A 15980-nucleotide genomic window follows, 5' to 3' on the forward strand; every position below is an offset into this window, starting at 1 on the left:
AGTAATAGTAGTACGTAATTCGATCAATTACAGGGATTTAATTTAATCTAAAAATGAGGATTCAACCAACGCCAGTGACATATTACACTATTAATTAACAGATGCTAATAACCTTATATATTAAAAAAAAGGTATGTATATTTCATAAGAACGGGATAATTACGGTATGTTCATCTCTCTTTAAAGCTTTGACTTAGTCACAGTACAAAAGTGAAACAGTGTGATTATAAACAAATGAATGGAGCCAATGAATAAGCAGCCAGTTCTACTTTATTGTCTTGTCTAGCATGATGTACAGCTGCAATCAGACTCAATGAGATGATCACACATTATTAAGGCTGGTTATTTGTGATGTATAGTTCGATTTTGGAATTAAAATCATCTCAAAACGACCTGCATGGATGTCACATTTTGTTTACGCTCCTAAATATTAGGAAAATATGTATGAGAACTTTTTTTTTTTTTTTTAAGTGTGTAAAATGAATTCAGTTTTAAATCTGCAAAAGCATCTGATGTTCTTGGAAAATAAAACAAAATATATATCTATTTTTAAACAATGTATTGATTGGTGTAAATGATCCATACATATATTGTCTTGTGTGCTGCAAACTCAATTTGTAGTGGTGAATGGACAAAATCAAAATTGTCATTTTGGTCAAAAAAGGGAATTTCCATCATTTCCAGAGGTTCCGCAAAAAAACGTAATCCTGATGAATGATGAAGTGTTGACACACAAGTTGCGCATTAGAAGAAGGACTCTCTGCACAGTGGACATGTCGACTTGTTGCTGGATGTGAACCATTTGTACTGCAGACAGGAAAATAGAAGAGACAATGCAGAGTTACAATTAAGGATGTTTGATACCCACTTTCTTTTTAGACCGATACCACCAGTACTTTTGATACATACAATTTTACAAAAAATAATAAGCAACGACAGAACATTTTAAAGAAAGACCTATAGATCCCAATATTATATTTTCCTTCATAATACATGAAATTAATGTCAATGTTCTATTTTTCTAATTTCTAGTTCCTGATGGTAAAACCGGTTGCTGTTGCAAGTCCCGATGCCTGGCAAAGATACTCACTCAGCCCGAGTTCCAATATGACATAAAAGTGCTGATAAGCAGTCACGACACTTTACACCTCTGTATTACTTTAGGGTTAGGGTTTCAAACTAGGGTTTCAAATTAGGGTTAGGGTTTCAAACTAGAGTTTCAAATTAACCCCAACCCTAATTTGAAACCCTAGTTTGAAACCCCAACCCTAATTTGAAACCCTAGTTTGAAACCCCAACCCTAATTTGAAACCCTAATTTGAAACCCTAACCCCAATCCTAATGTAAAACCCTAGTTTGAAACCCTAACCCTAATGTAAAACCCTAATTTGAAACCCTAACCCTAATGTAAAACCCTAATTTGAAACCCTAACCCTAATTTGAAACCCTAACCCTAATTTGAAACCCTAGTTTGAAACCCTAACCCTAATTTGAAACCCTAACCCTAACTTGAAACCCTAACCCTAATATGAAACCCTAGTTTGAAACCCTAATTTGAAACCCTAACCCTAATTTGAAACCCTAATCCTAATGTAAAACCCTAGTTTAAAACCCTAACCCTAGTTTGAAACCCTAACTTGAAACCCTAACCCTAATGTGAAACCCTAACCCTAATTTGAAACCCTAGTTTGAAACCCTAACCCTAATTTGAAACCCTAACCCTAATTTGAAACCCTAGTTTGAAACCCTAACCCTAATTTGAAACCCTAGTTTGAAACCCTAACCCTAATGTAAAACATCAATTCAAATTAGGGTTAGGGTTTCAAATTAGGGTTAGGGTTTCAAACTAGGGTTTTACATTAGGGTTAGGGTTTCAAACTAGGGTTTTACATTAGGGTTAGGGTTTCAAACTAGGGTTTTACATTAGGGTTAGGGTTTCAAACTTTTCAACTTTTCTCTGCTGATTCAAAATGAATCAACATCTTTACCTCTTACGTCATGCAGTGGGACAGTGGTCACATTTGCAGTTTTCTTCATAATGCTACCGTTCAACATGACATGGCCGTACCCGATGACTTACCAAACACGCGGAGTGGAATTTCTTCTTGCAAGTGCGACAGGCCTTCTTAGGCAGCGAGTAGTTGGAGCCGTGGATAACCGAGAAGCAAATCATACAATCCTCGATTCCCTCGAAACGTTTGTCCACGTTGTTCTTCCATAGAGCCAGGCCTTCCATTATGCTGCCGTTCTAAACACATTCAATGCACCTTTGTCAGGCTACGCTATGTGATGCTCAACGTCAAGAGAAGCTTTATGCACAAGCCGGGTACGCATATATTATTAACATTAGCGAAAATTCATACGTGTACCCGAGAAACCCCACAAATGAAAACATAGCTGCTTGCGTACGTATAGCATAGCCAGGTGTTAATACCTGATGTGTGAGGTAGGTGCTGAGCTGCAGCATCCAGTTCCTCCACTGCTGCACAGAGACGCCCACCCGCCTCCCGCTCTCGACCACGACGGAGCCCAGAGGGTGGCTCTGCGGCAACTGAATCACCAGCTCGATGAAAATCTCGTCCACGGAGTAGGTGGCGATCACCTCTCGCGCAGCAGAGCGAGCTTTTACCTGTGGGGTGCGAGTAGACAGGAGTTGCCGTCGGTAAAAATCGCTACACTCTAAAAACTGTTGGCTCAAACCTAAATGCTTAGGTTGATGGTTTAAAGAGTTGGGTCAAATGAATAACACACTAAACAACCCAAAAAAATGGGTTTTGCCTTTGACCCAAATTTTTGGTTTAAATGCGTAACCCAAAATGTTGGGTCAGTCTAAAAAAAAAGAGGGGGGGGGGGGGTCGGTTGATGGGTTATTAATTAGACCAACTTTTTAGTTAAATAACCCAAATCATTGGGTCGATCCCCCCAAAAATGGGTTATTCATTTGACCCAACTTTTTAGTTTAAATAAATAAATCAAAGCGCTGGATTGGTCACTTTTTATTTTTTACGCAAATTTTTGTTTTTCATGTACAATCCAAAAAGTTGGGTCAGAGTTTTGTTTTTAAATAAAAGGGCTGTTTGGTGGGTAATTCATTTGAACCAAACAATGGGCCAGTCCCTTTTTGACTCAATTTGGGTTATTTTGGACTCAACTGTTTTTAGAGTGCATCCTCCTTAAAGCAATACCACACATTGGACTCAAGATTAGGCGCACCAGCACATTATATAAGAAAATAGAAAGCAAACTAGTACCCAACAAAACAGAGGCTAACCTTACCGTCATGTTTTCAAACATTTGCGTACTGCTGTGGACGGACGAGATCTCCTGCGCCGAGAGTACTGGACTGACGTATTTGGTGGTGAACTTCTCCACGGTGGCACTCACACGCTTTTCCTGACTATTCCACCACAGTCGCACCATAGCGGGCAGGTCCTGCACCGTGTCGTAGCAAACGCTACACGCCAGGTGGGGAAGCTCCAGCTCGATGTCGTCTCTTTCTGTGGGAGTAGGAAAGATGGGTGAGTTGCACATTCTGTCGCCACTGACTGGTATCGTGGCATTGTTTCCTTACTGTCAACCGCCAAACTTAGATTCTCTGTGAAGTAGGTTTTGGAGTCTCTGGTTTCTGCTGCTTGGCCCGGCAAAATAGGATTCTCAGGCATCAGTTTGAAGAGGTGAAGGAGGAGCTTGTTTAGGGAGCAGGTTTTCTTAAGATACTGGGCGTAATGGGCACGCAGCTGAAAAGGAGTCAGAATGTTCAATCAACAGCAACCCCCTTGAAAGCTCGTTCCCCCGCTATAGATCGTATTCGCGTGACGTCGTTTGCCTCACATTGTGCGACGTTGACGGGTCCGCGGAATGTTAACGGACAAAGACGTGTCCGAAATTGCAACGATACATCTAAAGGATTTCCAACCAACAAAGTCTACCAAAGTGTGTTCTGGCCATTTTGATTAAGGTGTCATTGTAAGATGGTAAAAATGCTTTTGCCATAATGCGATTGTGATATATGTGAGCAGCTAGGTTAAAAATAGATCTGGTGGTCAAGATGTTCGATATCTCTCCAAATACCCTCCTTCAGGTCTCTTATTTTCCTTCCCAGCAGCCCAAACGTTGAAATTGTTGTTAAAGTGTACAAAAATAAGTGACAAATCAATCATGTTGTCGTTGTAACATGCCAGCGATAGAAGCTAGCGCGGTCGGGGGAACTAGCTAACTTTGTTTAAAAATAACCCGAGATTCTTCACCTCAAATTCACAAATGATAAACGCACATCGCAGCCAATAAAAGCCAAAAGCACAGACGAACGCCCGTGTTTTGGGAGCCATCCTACCTCAGAGCAAACCGTGATGTTGCCATGTAGTCCGGCGTAAACTCAATACAAACATAGCTGAGTCCGCTGGAAAGTTGAGCCACCCAGTCGAGAGGCGGACTCCCAATCCCGTGGCGTCAGTGAATACTATCGATATCACGGTGAATCGTTCCCGTCCCACGCTATAGCTCAGATATTTCTCATGGGCTATTAAAGAAAGTCTGAATTTGAACTTCGGACTCACATGGGAGGGCGATGACCTGAAAAAGGTGAGAAGCAGCTTCCAGGCCAGCAGGTAGCCCAGGACGCACGAGTACTCGACGCTGTGAGGCCAAACCACCGCAAATTCTCCAACTTGAAGGCCTTCCAGGATGCTGTCACACAACTCCTCGCAGGTTGACAGCACTGCCATCAAAGCGGACGGAGGAGACCTGAACAAAAGACAGGGAACCCGAGTGATTCTTTACTTTGGATGACACAACTTTTTGGACTTACAGGCTTGGCTCGTCGTCCTCATCTTCAGACTTGCTGCCGTTTCCTTCGCCATCACATTCAGGCAGCTGAGGCATGACCCTGGATTGACAAGATGCCATCTCCTTTTAGGTTCATAAAATATTCACTTTTTTTTATGATTATATCCAATAGAATCATTTAGAATGCTTGCAAAAATATTAAGTACATACAATGATTGCCTGGCTAGAAAGATGTTCTTACTTTGCCAACAAGTGGTAGACTGTGACTTGAAGAGGTCGAGCCTTAAAGACTAGCAGAGGACAGAAGGTGTTCAGGAGCGTCTGAAGAGGCTGCGGCAGGTTGGTCTTCTGGCCTGCTACAAATTTCGCCGGCAGCGAGTTCTGGTTCAGCTGCTGCACGGGCGCATAGTTCAGAGCCAGGCCGAGCGACTGCAGCACCGCCAGAGGAAAGACGGGGTCGTCGGGTTCTTTGAAGGCATCTGCACTCGGACAAGATAACAGATGAAGCAAGTCATACCGGTTTGAATGAATCTGCTGCACTAGCATTGTAAATAGCAACGATCTTACTGTAAAGGTTAACAAAGGTAAGACTACCTGTGATCTTGACAGGCATGGGTAACAACAGGTTGTAGATTCCTTCCACAAAAAAGTCTTGCCATTCCGCCACCAGTTCCGACGGCAACTTCTCCTGGACATCAGGCGGGGGCGACGCAAAGAACTGGCTCAGGTTCACAATCAGAGTAGCGCTCTCGCATGCAAACAGCTGCACCCGCGGATTCCACAGGCTGCTCACGTTGTCGCTGGACACCTGAGAAGAGAAACCAGCCAGCGGATGAGATGCCAACTTCAAGAGGGGGACGATGCGCGCTCACCTCCAACCAGGCTAACATAGCACAGAGTAAGAAATCCCACTGGCTATTCCCGAGTACTGATGGGCGGCGTGTCACCAGCCAGGACAGGAAGCGCATCAGTTCCACTGTCAGGTTCAGCTGTTGTGTCGTTGCTTTAGAAAGGTCACTGGTGAACACAGAGGCGAGGTATTTGGCAAAAAAAGCATTTGAACAAACAATTACCAGACACTTCTTTTGATACATCTCAGATCCAGTACAAATCAGAACTGTATTGATTTTTTTAATCGGTCGTTTAAATTTTGGTCGCTGATTGTTGTGTATTTATGTGGACAAGGTGCGGAGTCTGGGGCTGTTTTTTTTTTACCAACTCCCTTCCTTATGTTTTTCCTTTTTCATCTGAGAACCAGGACGCCGTTTTGGGTGGCCTGTCAGGCTTCCCATTCTGTCTCCCTCTGTTGGTTATTATATTTGTTATGTCCCTTGAACGGGTTGTAACTGTTTTCAATTTTCGTTAAATCGTGTGGTACAACTGACAATAAAGCTATTCTTCTTCTAATATTAAAAGAGTAAAATTCATCATATATACTTACTATACACAGAGTATAATATTGCTTTTTAATTTTTTTTATTTCGATAATCATAAAAATTCTCTATTTACCATCTCAAGACTATTTCTCCACAAGTTTCCTATCTCAAACTGCCGTACAGTATCCCATTAGATTGTATAAGAAATGTTGTGGCTAATGACGGTTACCTGCCAAAGAGGAACCAATCCTCCTTGTGGCTCCTCCACTCCATCATGATGGACAAGATCGCCGGCACCACCTCATCCTCCACTTGCGTGTCAGCTTGCAGACAACACAGCAGCACCGCTACGCTCCCGTACACATCTGGGACAAAAACAAACAAGAAATGTGTTGACGGTCTCGCTTGACTGAAATGAGGGGGCACACATTGTGTTGAGTCTTTTTACTGTCATCTTCTTCCCAGTTGATGATTCCCGCCATTGCCAGGGCGACCAGAGTCTGTCGCTCTTCCTGGGTCATGATGGGGCAGAGCACCTGCAGCGTGCTCAGTTTGCTTGGTGACACCGGCAACAAACTGAAACATGAAAACAAAGACAACATAAATCTTCTCAATTAAAGCCATCCGGAATGAAAAAGATATTCCTCAATACAATTGAATTGTCACCTCTCCACAGAGTCGTACAGCTTCCTCAAGCTTGCGCTATGAGTGGCTGCCAAATTGTGAGTGCTGATGTAGTTTTCCAGCGTCAGAGACCACAGACCACCAAGCTCGACTGATCTACGGGGTAAATTCATGTAGTACATCATTTTATGCTGCTGTATAAGAAGCTTATTTACATTTTTTTGGCAAGCCAATAAACAGGGATGTGATTTGACCAAAGTGAAATTATCTGAAAATTTAGCCGGGGGCCTGGGGGCCGCTGGCATCCAGCTAGGTCCAGGGCAGCGCCCTGGTGGGGGGGGTGGGGGGGGGGCGAAGCCCCCCGGAGCTCATGGGTTTTCCGTGTTTTTAAGTACTTTCAATGCACTCACATGACAAAGAAATAGACAAAACAACAGCATAAATTTTCAGTGTATATTGAACTATCCCATATAAAATGGCAGTTTTAGTCAACTCAAAATCAGTCACATTCAAAAACATTGGCCTGCCTTTGCTTTTAAAAACTATCACTGAGAATATCATCATATCTAACTAATGTGATTACTAAGTTAACACATAAATAATGTTGAAGAGTTCAAATTTCATGAACAAATAATTGTATCATGACCAAATGAAAAGTAACTCATATTAGAGCATACCACAAATGTCTTTGTTATAGCAGAAGATGTTATCTGTCGGAGTCATGTGCATACACAATGAACTACTAAAAAAAAAAAAAAATGATTTTTTTTTTTTGGGGGGGAGATAAAAAAGCGGAATTCCGCGAATTAGCAGAAAAATCACATCCCTGAATAAAGTAGCTGTAAGGAATAACTGTTTTGCTCTTTGACTCCGCCTCCAGTGAAGTAGGATAAATACCACTGCTAATCTACAGACCCTTGTTTGCTTTGTCCGCTACGCACTAAAGCACCAGTAAGGAATAGATGTTGCACTCCTTGCTTCTCGCTTATTAAATATAACTACTACCTTATCTAAATGCAAATCACAAGGCAAGAGTTTCTTTTAAACTCTAAAACCCTCCATACATTCAAATAATCTCAAAACCCATCATTACAAACGTATTTATTCAGAGTAAATGTTACGGTTTGTTACAGGCAGTTGCCAATTAAAGTGATGCAAGATCAATATTATACATTATTTTATTATACAAGCAAGTGTTCCAGGATAACATTGTTTATTTGACTTATGGTAGCTTTGAAAGTATTAAGCTTGTCACAAACAACAAAGTGACTCTGACCTTGAGTAGAGGACCTCCAGCAAATCTGCGCTTGTAACCAAGTCATGCAGACCCCTTGACAGCCCCCACTCACTGAGCAGACTGCAATAGGTGGACACAATAGTGGGTGCATACTCCACCTCCTTACACCACTGCAGTGCATACAGCAGCTCTGCAATTAACACATAAAAAAAAACACATTAAACAACATGCATATAAATAGAATAAACTGAAGCAGATGGTGTATGTGTACCGGTGTGGATCAGGTTTGGCAGCTGTGGCTGGCACTTCACACTCTTTTGGTTACAATTTGAAAGTGAGGCAGCATAAGACACCTTTCCCAGCAGGGCACATGCACCTAAATGGGCTGGTAAGACGTTTGGCATTTTCAGTTTCCACGTGTCCTCGCAGGAGGTTTCGCAAACTTCCCTGTAACGGCCGGCCAGTAAAGGTGTCTTGACCCACTGCAGAGGAAATAGGTGCTCCGTGTCAATATAAGACACGCAACTATTACACAGTCCAAGTGGCCACAGTGGTTGCCTTACATGTGAAGGCAGGGCCTGTCGGAGTTGCGTCCATCCAGCAACGCTGGGCATCAAGTGGGTAAAGAATTGGGAAAGGATGGCAGAGTCTTGATGGCAGACAGAGGTGATGGTCTCCACTATGTTTTGTACTGCCAGGACTAAATACTGCAAACTAAATGAGACACACACAAAAAGTCACTTACACAGAACCACAATGAAACCGCCCTTTGTGGTATAATCAGATAAGGACCTCTGGACATGCGTGTATTTATTTTCATGCAATTTTCCGTCAACAGTTTCAATATAAACTTTTTTTTTTTTTATCTTGATGATTTTTCAAATTCACACTCACACAATACTGTATATATTTCAGGGATGTGATTTGACCAAAGTGAAATTATCGGAAAATTTAGCCGGGGGGGGGGGGGGGGGGGGAGCATGAACAAATAATTATATCATGACCAAATGAAAAGTAACTCATATTAGAGCATACCACAAATGTCTTTGTTATAGCAGAAGATGTTATCTGTCGGAGTCATGTGCATACACAATGAACTACTAAAAAAATAATAATAATAAAATAAAAAAAAATAGATTTTTTTTTGGGGGGGGGGATAAAAAAAGCGGAATTCCGCGAATTAGCGGAAAAATCACATCCCTGATATTTATATATTACTATTAATATGGTAGGCATTTTTACATAATTTAATTTAATTTTTTTTTTTTTTTTTTTTTTACATTGCTCCAGTAATCTTGTCGAAATCTCGAAATGAAATGTGTAATAAAATAAATGTTTTCTGCTTCAGTTTCATCAAATCAGATACTGTAAAATCGCTTCACATTAGTTTGCAATTTGCGGGTTCCCTCTCTATATCTGAACTCTATCTTTACATCTAGAAATATTTTTAGTCACATTAAATAGTTTAGTCATTGAGTTTGGAAGTGAAGGTTTGTACCTTTTGATGTCCAAAGATGCAGTGAGTAATCTGCTCTGCACCCAGAGGGCAGCACTGTGCAGGAAACCACCTTGCGCCACCTCATACTGAGAGTGTTGCACCAGCGACTGCACTCCGGAGACACACACCTTCCCCAATTTATCCAGAAGGGAGTCTTTCAAGGAAAAATCAATACTCATTAGCTCTCCAGCAAAGAGCCACTATCAAAGTGTGAGGTGTCACAAAGTCCTACCTGACAGGTAAGTGTGTGTTTGATCTTGGGCAATGAGCTGAAAGACGGTAAGCAGAAGTTCCTCGGCAGAAGGAAGCAGCAGGCAGTTTTGCACGGACGAGAAGAAGGTGGCGGCCACGTCGCAGATGAAGGAGACGAGCGGCTCCATGTCGCCTGCATCTGACAGACTCTTGGTCTCAGACAGCGTCGCGTGCAGTTTCTCTAAGATCTTCTCCATGTACACTTCTCCAATCAGAGGTTCTAGAGTGTACAAAAAAAATCAAATGGTCAGTATTGATTTTTCAGGAATGTGTACGATTGAGGATTTATTTTTTCGGACTACTTTTTGCTTTTACTCTCTACATTTGAAAACAATATCTGTAGTCTTCTCGTTACTTTGTCCAAATAGTGTCAGTGCATAAAAATGGGTGAAACTGCGGCAGCCCCCAATTCTTCTTACCTCCACTTTACCTGTCTTTTTTTTCAGCTTTAAGTAACTTCACTTCTACCCAAGTACAGTGTGTGAGTAAGTATTTCTGACTTTTTTATTTGACGAAACACAGTGACTTAACTACCATTGTTGTGGTGCTGAGAGAGAACCAAGCTGATGAGGGTCCAACTGTGGCGGCTGCTCAGAGAGGCAGAGCTGGAGCAGCCAGGTCCGACCTTGCAGAGCTCCTGAGTTAACCCGAGGAGATGCTGGCCTAGAACTGAACCTTTGAGCCACTCTCTACAACTCGCAAGTGTGTCTTGGTCAGCGCACGCCTGGTCGGGAGGACGGCAGAGATGCACTCGCATGATGTTCATGTCATACAAACATCGATTTGCGAGCAAACTGACACATACCCTCTGGATGATTTGCAAAGTGATCCCACAGTGTAGTTCCATCTGCAAAGAACATCATGTTACAAAAAAAGACAGACGGAAAAAAGATGGAACTATCACCTGAGACGAGGTAATCTAATAAAGACATATTTCTTTAAATTCATATGTTCCTCTTCTGGCACTAAAGAAATATTTGTGCAAATAAAAACACATTTGCACACTGCCCAAAAAATAACTAGCTTCACTGTCAATGTATCAAGTAGCTCTCAGTATTCATGCAGAAAGAAAAATGAATTATGAAGGAAATAATTCCCAGAAAAGGTTATGAACAAGAGCTATTTTTAAAAAAACACACAAATAAAATGGTACATATAAGGCAATTAAAGTACAAATATTGTAATGTCATATTGACTAATTTGCTCCCAAAAATGGATAAATACGTTCAATTTTTAATGTTTTAATTGTCCCAAAGACGTACAGTAATCTCTGGACTACAAGCCGCACCTGACTATAAGCTGCGCTAGCTAAATTACCTTTGAAAATGTCAGGGGGAAAAAATGTATGATGATGTGGTCAAAAGATACAATTTGGAACATGTGTGTGGAATGTACACGCTCTTGCCATGCTGGTAGAGAGGACAAGCTCTTTTACAAATGGTTGAATGGACGTTACCATGGTGATGTGGTCCAGGATGCGTGTGGTCTCCTGGTGGCTGCAGCAAGACAACGAGCTGAAGACCATCTGCACCAGATGCTCTGTGTCGGTCCGCTTCTTGTCGGCCAACCACGGCACCACTCGCTCCAGCAGGAAGCGCACGGCCGGATTGTTTGCTCGCCCTTTGACCCTCTGCTCGCTGCCTTCTTTAACGTCGTCATCCAACTCCACCAATGTCTGAGACCATTTTTGTGGAATGGATTAATTGGCTCCATTTACATCTAATTACAATACTGGAAAAAAAAAACACGACAATGAAATACTTACAGTGAAGATATTAAGTGTATGAAAAGACTGCAGCAGATGGGAAAGGAAGACAAGATGTCTCTCAGAGTTTCTCTCATTCACATGCACTAGGCATAGTTGCACCATCTGGCACACCACTTCCTCAAAATGGCGCGTCTGTGGGGAGCCGCACACATTAAGCGAGGTGAGCTCCGTCTTCACCGTCTCGCCTTCCTCCAAGCCAGGCTTGTCGTCATCTCCAGATTCCGAAAAACTGATCTTGACAGACTTTTTCTTCAGAGTATGTCTTCTGTTGATTCTCTCCGGGTAGCGCATCACCTGGAGGGATGAAAGACAGCCAGAGCTTAGCCGCATTGACCCGCCCGAGTCCAGAGGCCGGAATGGCGCAAACTGACTTGCAGCAAGGCTGCGATCCCCTCCAAAGCTTGCGGATCTGCTTCCTCGCTGTCTGCGTGCCGTGTAAAAACAAGAGCGAGCTCCTCCCAGAAGTCTGTCACAAGACCTTGAAAGACATCCTTGTGTCCTTGGCATTCGCCGCCCGCCCTCTTCTCCCAGGAAACGAGCATTTCAGTGACCAACGGGAACAGGGGACCATTCTGAAGGGTGGGGCTCTCGAGAGCATTTTCAAGTAGAGGCAAAAGCTGAGAGGAAGACAAAGGTGGACAATTAAGAACTTTTTTTTTTCTGTACATGGCAGTAAACAAGAAATACAACAGTTCAATTTCAACCTGTTGTGAAATAAGCATGGTCCGGATTTTGCGCTCATCTTCCTCCTCTTCTGCTGAATAGCGCAGTATGCAGAACCTTAAGCACTCTACGGTAGCAGTCACAATCATGGCACTTTCTGAGTGGCTGTTGGCTGCACGCTCACTGGAAATGCTAAACATCAGACACATTAAAAAGTTTAAGGGCTGTGACTCAGATTTTTTTTTTTCCTATGGATGACTTTTTCAATGTTAGCAATCTGGGATTTTCCTGCATATCATATTTGGAGTAAAGCTGCCTGCACCTAATATCAGGCCGCCTCTGCTTCTTAAAATTCTGAAATCATGAATATTTTTTTTTAACATGTGTTATTGGTTAGTTCAATTATTTGGCCAACGTGGAACAAAGTTAGGTGTCATTTTTAACTGTAAGTGCAGTGTTAGAAAAAGTTGAAGGTCCTTCTAAAAAACATAAAAGAATAAGATGATGACGAATAGTAAAGTAATAAAATCCTCACAACTTATGTTGAGTCAGCAGTAGAAAATGAAAAATGCATGAAAAACGGTTTGCATGAAACCATTTCAGCATAAAAGCTACCCCAAAAAACTCATGGTTGTTAGGCATGCTTGCTAATGATCAGAATGATAACATTGTTAATGGAATACCGGCTTAGAGAAGAGAGTGCAAATAATTGGGCCACAGACACGGCTTATAAAGATAAGGACTTCTGTGCAAGGCCATGAACATTATCTGAGACCCTGACGGCAGCATTAAAACTTCAAGCTGCAATATATTATCTTGGCCAGACAATGTCACCTTCCGTCAGCCTCTCTTTATACATACATATTATTAAATGAGAGCCCGATTCTTCTCCCTGTTCCAGAAATAAGGACTCAACGACTGTATGCTGGTTTTATTTGCGTGATTGCATTTGCTGTCATATATTGTATGATGTTGAGTATCCCTTGATATGAAAATTGAATCATCTGTGCGCTTGATTTCGCTGTCATGCGAAATGAAACATTTGGAAGACTTACCCAAGTATGAGTGAGGTGAAAAAAGCAGTGTGGAAATCCAAGGCTGGGTCGGTGACTTGTTGCGGCAGTTTGCTGAGGAATGGCAACAAATTGGGATGAAGGGCTTTGGCCATGCCTTTGCCCCCTTCTTTTAAAAGAGACCAAAGTTTTGGCAGGAAGCCCTTCTTTGGGTTCACGTGTGTCCAACAGTCCTGCAAAAGGAAAGATGTTAAGGCGGCGCACAAGCAGACCGATTAAAACTAGACTAGATTAAGAGAGCATGCTTCAAGTGAAAGAATTCAGATTTTCTGCTCTCATTTGAACTATTTACAAATGTGTCATTACAGATGGAGAAAATGTATGCAACCAGATCCTATTCATGAGCTACTTACAGGTATGGAGGACGCTACATGGAGAACAGCCTCCCACGCGGCAGGTAGCACCAGTGGATCTGTGTCGTCGATGCTGAGGAGAACGGCTGGGCAGAGACGCGCCGCCTCACTTTGCGCAAGGCTCGGCGTTAACTCACACACAGAGCACAGCATCTCGAAGAAAGCCCCTCTCACCTGCGAAGAAGCCCTTTTACTCATTACTAAATCCTGAAAACACATGATACATGTTTTTTTTTTTTTTTTGTACACTTACCTGTGGTGCCTTGTGTCTGCTGTACTTCCAGAACTTTGCAGGGCTTACAAGATGAGCTAATCTGTGCTCCATGGCGGCTGTGTCATTCTGGGGCAGCAGCGAGAGCAGTCTCTTCACCCCCAGAAGAGAGCTGGTCAGCATGCGCAAATATTTGGCTTCTCGCTCATCCTCCGGCACGGTTCTGCCCCGAAAAAAATTAAGTGAAATTTATATTTAACATGATGAAACAGCAGCTACTTCAAAATGATTAAGGTTGACTTACTGAGGATCACTGAGTGTGTCTGCAGTATCTTTTAATAAAATATCTTGAAGTACCTGCAGTATGATAGTGTTTTGCAAATATGAAGCAGATCTAACCTCTCTTTCTTAAAGCCACTATTACTACTCACATTTAGGATCTCATCTTTGCAAAAGCTGAGGGCTTCCGGTTGCTTGGCAGCCGAGAAGGCGGCCTGGAAGGCTCGGCATGCAGCAGAGGCTGCTGGTGTGTAGGTGTCGCATTGGGACAGGATCCAGTGGCCCATCAAGCTCTTCAGGAAGGGAGCCAAGCTGCGACGCACTTTCAGCACCAGCTGCTCAAGGGCCAGCTGTGTGGCCTCTCTGATGCGCCGATCATGGTCCTAATAGACAGAATGAAAGAAATAGTAACCACCCATAGGCAGCAGACATTTTAGTAGGTGTACCTGAATCACCAATGCTCAGGTTTGACTGGCATTCAGAGATGAAAAATTATGTTTAAATACTGTAATAGAGTTAGCAATGGCATTTACGGCCTGAGGAAAGAAGGAGAATGTATTTTTAACATGAGTCTCAAATTAAAACGCAGGATGAGATACTCACCACCGATATCTTACAGTAAATTCTAGGCCAATATGGAAGCACCCCTTTAACATCTTCAGCCTCACGCTCAAGACACATGGATCCAAAGTCTTGCACAGCCTGGAAGAAAAAAGAAAAAAAACCCTCAGTAGATGCATCTAGCCTTACCATGAGGGCGCATACAGTGAAATCAACAACCATTCCACATTTACACCTATCTGTGGACAATTAACTTAGCATGCACGTTTTTGAACTGTGGAAGGAAGTGACCGGAAAAAGAACACACTTCATTTCTGTGGTGTATTCATGTCGGCAATTTTGCATGTTCTCCGTTGGACACTTTCAACGCATGAACTTACTTTCAGCCTTGAACTTACTTTCAGCCTGGTGACGACATCCCTTTTGGAAAGTTTCCTGAGCACCAGTCTGAAGTCTGCGTCGACAAGGTTGTCAAGCTCCTCTGCGCCATGGAAAGCAGGTACGTAGCTCAACTCCGACGAAACAGTATCGAAACCTACGAAACCAGGAATAGCGCCACCTTCCCTGGTCAACACCTCGGCGGCCCGGCCGCTACTGGACGGCTACAGTAAGAACAGAGATTCGTCATGGTTCAAGTGGAAAACAGAAAACTATAACAATTTGACAGTAGTGGTGAAGTAAATGTCGACAATAGTATTAAATACCGAAGACACGCAAACGGACATTTATTCAACCGGAATGGTATACAACATCTTGTAAATGGTATTCCCTGCTAACATAAAGTTAGCCTAAAATAAACGTTATCGTAGGTAACTGGTACTTACCCGAACGTTTCCTTTAGTTCGCTGTTTATTTTTGCCCCCCATGTGTACTAAAAATGATGTTATCCTTATTATCGCGACGAAAAGTTTAAGTGTACCTTGCTGCACAACACATTACATGTGAGGATACGGAAATCAAGACGGCTTAAAAATATTTTCAGAATAAAATACAAGTGTAGCAGACTACTGCATCCACGTTGTTTCTGAAAGGTTTACGATCATTCTCAGTAAGACATATAAAACCAAATGTACAAATCACCGTCTTACGCTCCAGTGGAACTCAAATACTTTTGTTTTGGCGTATACAGGGTATCCAATGCTTTTACACTGAAGTGTTCTTCATTGGCAGTGGACGAGTCACTTCCGCTTACTGCAACGCACTTGTCATCGATGTCATCATAAGAAGTTGATATTCAAGACACTCTAATATGTCTAGATCTGGTCAGAAATGTCTTATTGCGTCAGAAAATGATGTTAAG

The 15980-nt window shown here is 42.4% G+C and overlaps 1 protein-coding gene across 1 annotated transcript; it reads right to left on the reverse strand.

The window, feature by feature from the left end:
- Positions 1 to 252: 252 nt before the first annotated feature.
- ltn1 (listerin E3 ubiquitin protein ligase 1) lies at positions 253 to 15698 on the reverse strand. The gene is made up of 32 exons (XM_077547343.1): positions 15505 to 15698; positions 15079 to 15282; positions 14723 to 14821; positions 14272 to 14502; positions 14145 to 14197; positions 13883 to 14063; positions 13630 to 13803; positions 13259 to 13449; positions 12245 to 12395; positions 11912 to 12157; positions 11538 to 11834; positions 11229 to 11447; positions 10578 to 10619; positions 10307 to 10496; positions 9753 to 9992; positions 9521 to 9674; positions 8586 to 8736; positions 8294 to 8504; positions 8062 to 8212; positions 6828 to 6941; positions 6610 to 6737; positions 6391 to 6526; positions 5658 to 5802; positions 5380 to 5593; positions 5027 to 5264; positions 4808 to 4885; positions 4557 to 4743; positions 3572 to 3737; positions 3277 to 3497; positions 2435 to 2629; positions 2081 to 2248; positions 253 to 807 (listed from the first exon to the last, which is right to left on the reverse strand). The coding sequence occupies exons 1-32, from the start codon at positions 15544 to 15546 to the stop codon at positions 745 to 747; spliced, it is 5280 nt and encodes a 1759-aa protein (XP_077403469.1). The 5' UTR covers positions 15547 to 15698; the 3' UTR covers positions 253 to 744.
- Between the last annotated feature and the right edge of the window lie 282 nt (positions 15699 to 15980).

The sequence above is a fragment of the Vanacampus margaritifer genome, chromosome 16 (genome assembly GCF_051991255.1).
Source record: "Vanacampus margaritifer isolate UIUO_Vmar chromosome 16, RoL_Vmar_1.0, whole genome shotgun sequence".
NCBI classification, from domain to species: Eukaryota; Metazoa; Chordata; class Actinopteri; order Syngnathiformes; family Syngnathidae; genus Vanacampus; species Vanacampus margaritifer.